General features: G+C 51.1%; 1 protein-coding gene across 1 annotated transcript; it reads left to right on the forward strand.

Moving 5' to 3' along the window:
• Positions 1–25: 25 nt before the first annotated feature.
• Positions 26–403, forward strand: PPTG_18882 (hypothetical protein; the record flags this gene model as incomplete). The annotated part of the gene is made up of 1 exon (XM_008916770.1): positions 26–403. One exon carries the CDS (start codon positions 26–28, stop codon positions 401–403), a length of 378 nt encoding a protein of 125 aa, XP_008915018.1.
• Positions 404–1,789: the final 1,386 nt, after the last annotated feature.

A 1,789-nucleotide genomic window follows, 5' to 3' on the forward strand; every position in this document is an offset into this window, starting at 1 on the left:
GGATGTCACTTCACTGCAGGATCTGATGAGCCAATCAGCGATCGGCCACACATTTCACAAATCTGATCCGTGTCAGTCTCCAACGGCAGCAACAGCAGCGGCGAGGGCGCCTCCGATTCTGGGCGCTTCCCGACACCACAGTCCGGTACAGTCCGACCACTGTACCGGCCTGACGTGGCCCTACTCGAGTCTCCAGCCGCTCCGACTCGAAGGAAGCAGCAACGCCTGGAGGCTCCAGTCTCAGGTCGTCCAGACAAGCAGCACGGGCGCAACAGTCGACGAATCTGGACTGTCGAAGCCCGGCGATGGCCTCCACGTACGTGAACTGCGACTCCGATCACCTGTGGCCCTCACAGTCATGATAGTTTTTCTGCTCGACTCGAGATCCTTTTTCGACTCCTGATCCTACGAAACCCCGCAAAACATGTACGCACCGGTGACGCAGCTCACGGACCAGGTGGATCCTCCGGCGGGCGGAATGAGTCTTGGGACGCCCTACAAACCCAGCAGCAACATCTCCAAATGTAGTAACAGCAATTAGAGCAATAACTGACATCAAATGATGATGCAACAGCTTCCTAACGCCTCGGGGATAAATCCTGGCTACTCTCCGACGTCCACCGCTGTGCCCTCAAGTGACATTATGATGTCGGGTGAGCGAGCCTGTTCCTGGCTCCAAATCATTGAGCAAGTGTGGTGTTGAGCGGAAGCACTTCCGAGGACAAACTGCCGGTCCTACGCGAGGCGTTATCAACTGTAATCCAGAACCCACACGAGAAGAGCCTCAAGGCACATACCAGCACTAAGATCCCAGCAAGGCTGAGAAGATGATTGCCACGGAGGTTACGAATTGCCCAGATCACGGACGAAATGGTAAGTCCAGCTGAGGTACCTATTGACGGCAAGAGCGACAAGATTTTCTTGGTGGAATCATGGTGTCCGTACTGACCGCAAACCTTCGACACGTCGCTCTATTCCCTTGGTGTATTCTGGTACCACCTGCAAACTTTTTCTCTTGTCTAGAAGACAATACAACAGGTACTCCACTTGTGCAAGTGTACGAGCTGTTTGGTTTTAACCACACCTGCTGGAGTGTTATGCCTGCGCAACTCGTAACGATGCTCGGTATGTTCGTAACGATCGCGTGGTATGAACTACAATGCGCAGCTACAGACAGTAAGCAGGTCCAACATTGTGAGAGCGGCTATACGGGCTTATTTATCGGCTGCCAGGCTGTGTGTACTTTCCTTTTTCGACCGAGTGCAGAGGATCACAGTGTTAGTTGGAGTTACTCTCAATGCATATGAGCTCGCCATTGTTATGACCCTGTTGACAACTGCGCCCAAGTTCTTGCTTTGGCCTATTGTGGTATTTGTTCAAGAAGTGTGTACCTGACAGTGGTTGGTAAATATTTTTGTGGAGTATGCAAATAGTTAAAGACGTTCGAATCGTTATCCGCAATTCTGGTACCAATGTAGTGTCCGATGGTGCTGGTCGTAGCGAGTCTTGACAGCTGGGTGTGATTGTTACGGGGTTGAGCTACAAGGTCATACTTAAGTAACTTCTTTGGGTCGACCACTCTGGTTCAAAACTGCGTCAAAAGATGCGAGAACCGCTAGCTTTGGGCATATTCATGCGAACTACCAGAGAGTTGCCACTGAGACGCAGGCACGATTTAAAACAGACGCCCATACCATAAAATTGCCGACACCTGGCCGACTGTGCCGACAAGACATGATTGGTCGAAAATGTAAGAAAACTGATTGATTCAAGTGAATAGATTGACACG

The sequence above is a fragment of the Phytophthora parasitica genome (genome assembly GCF_000247585.1).
Source record: "Phytophthora parasitica INRA-310 unplaced genomic scaffold supercont2.89, whole genome shotgun sequence".
In the NCBI taxonomy this organism is placed as follows: domain Eukaryota; phylum Oomycota; class Peronosporomycetes; order Peronosporales; family Peronosporaceae; genus Phytophthora; species Phytophthora nicotianae.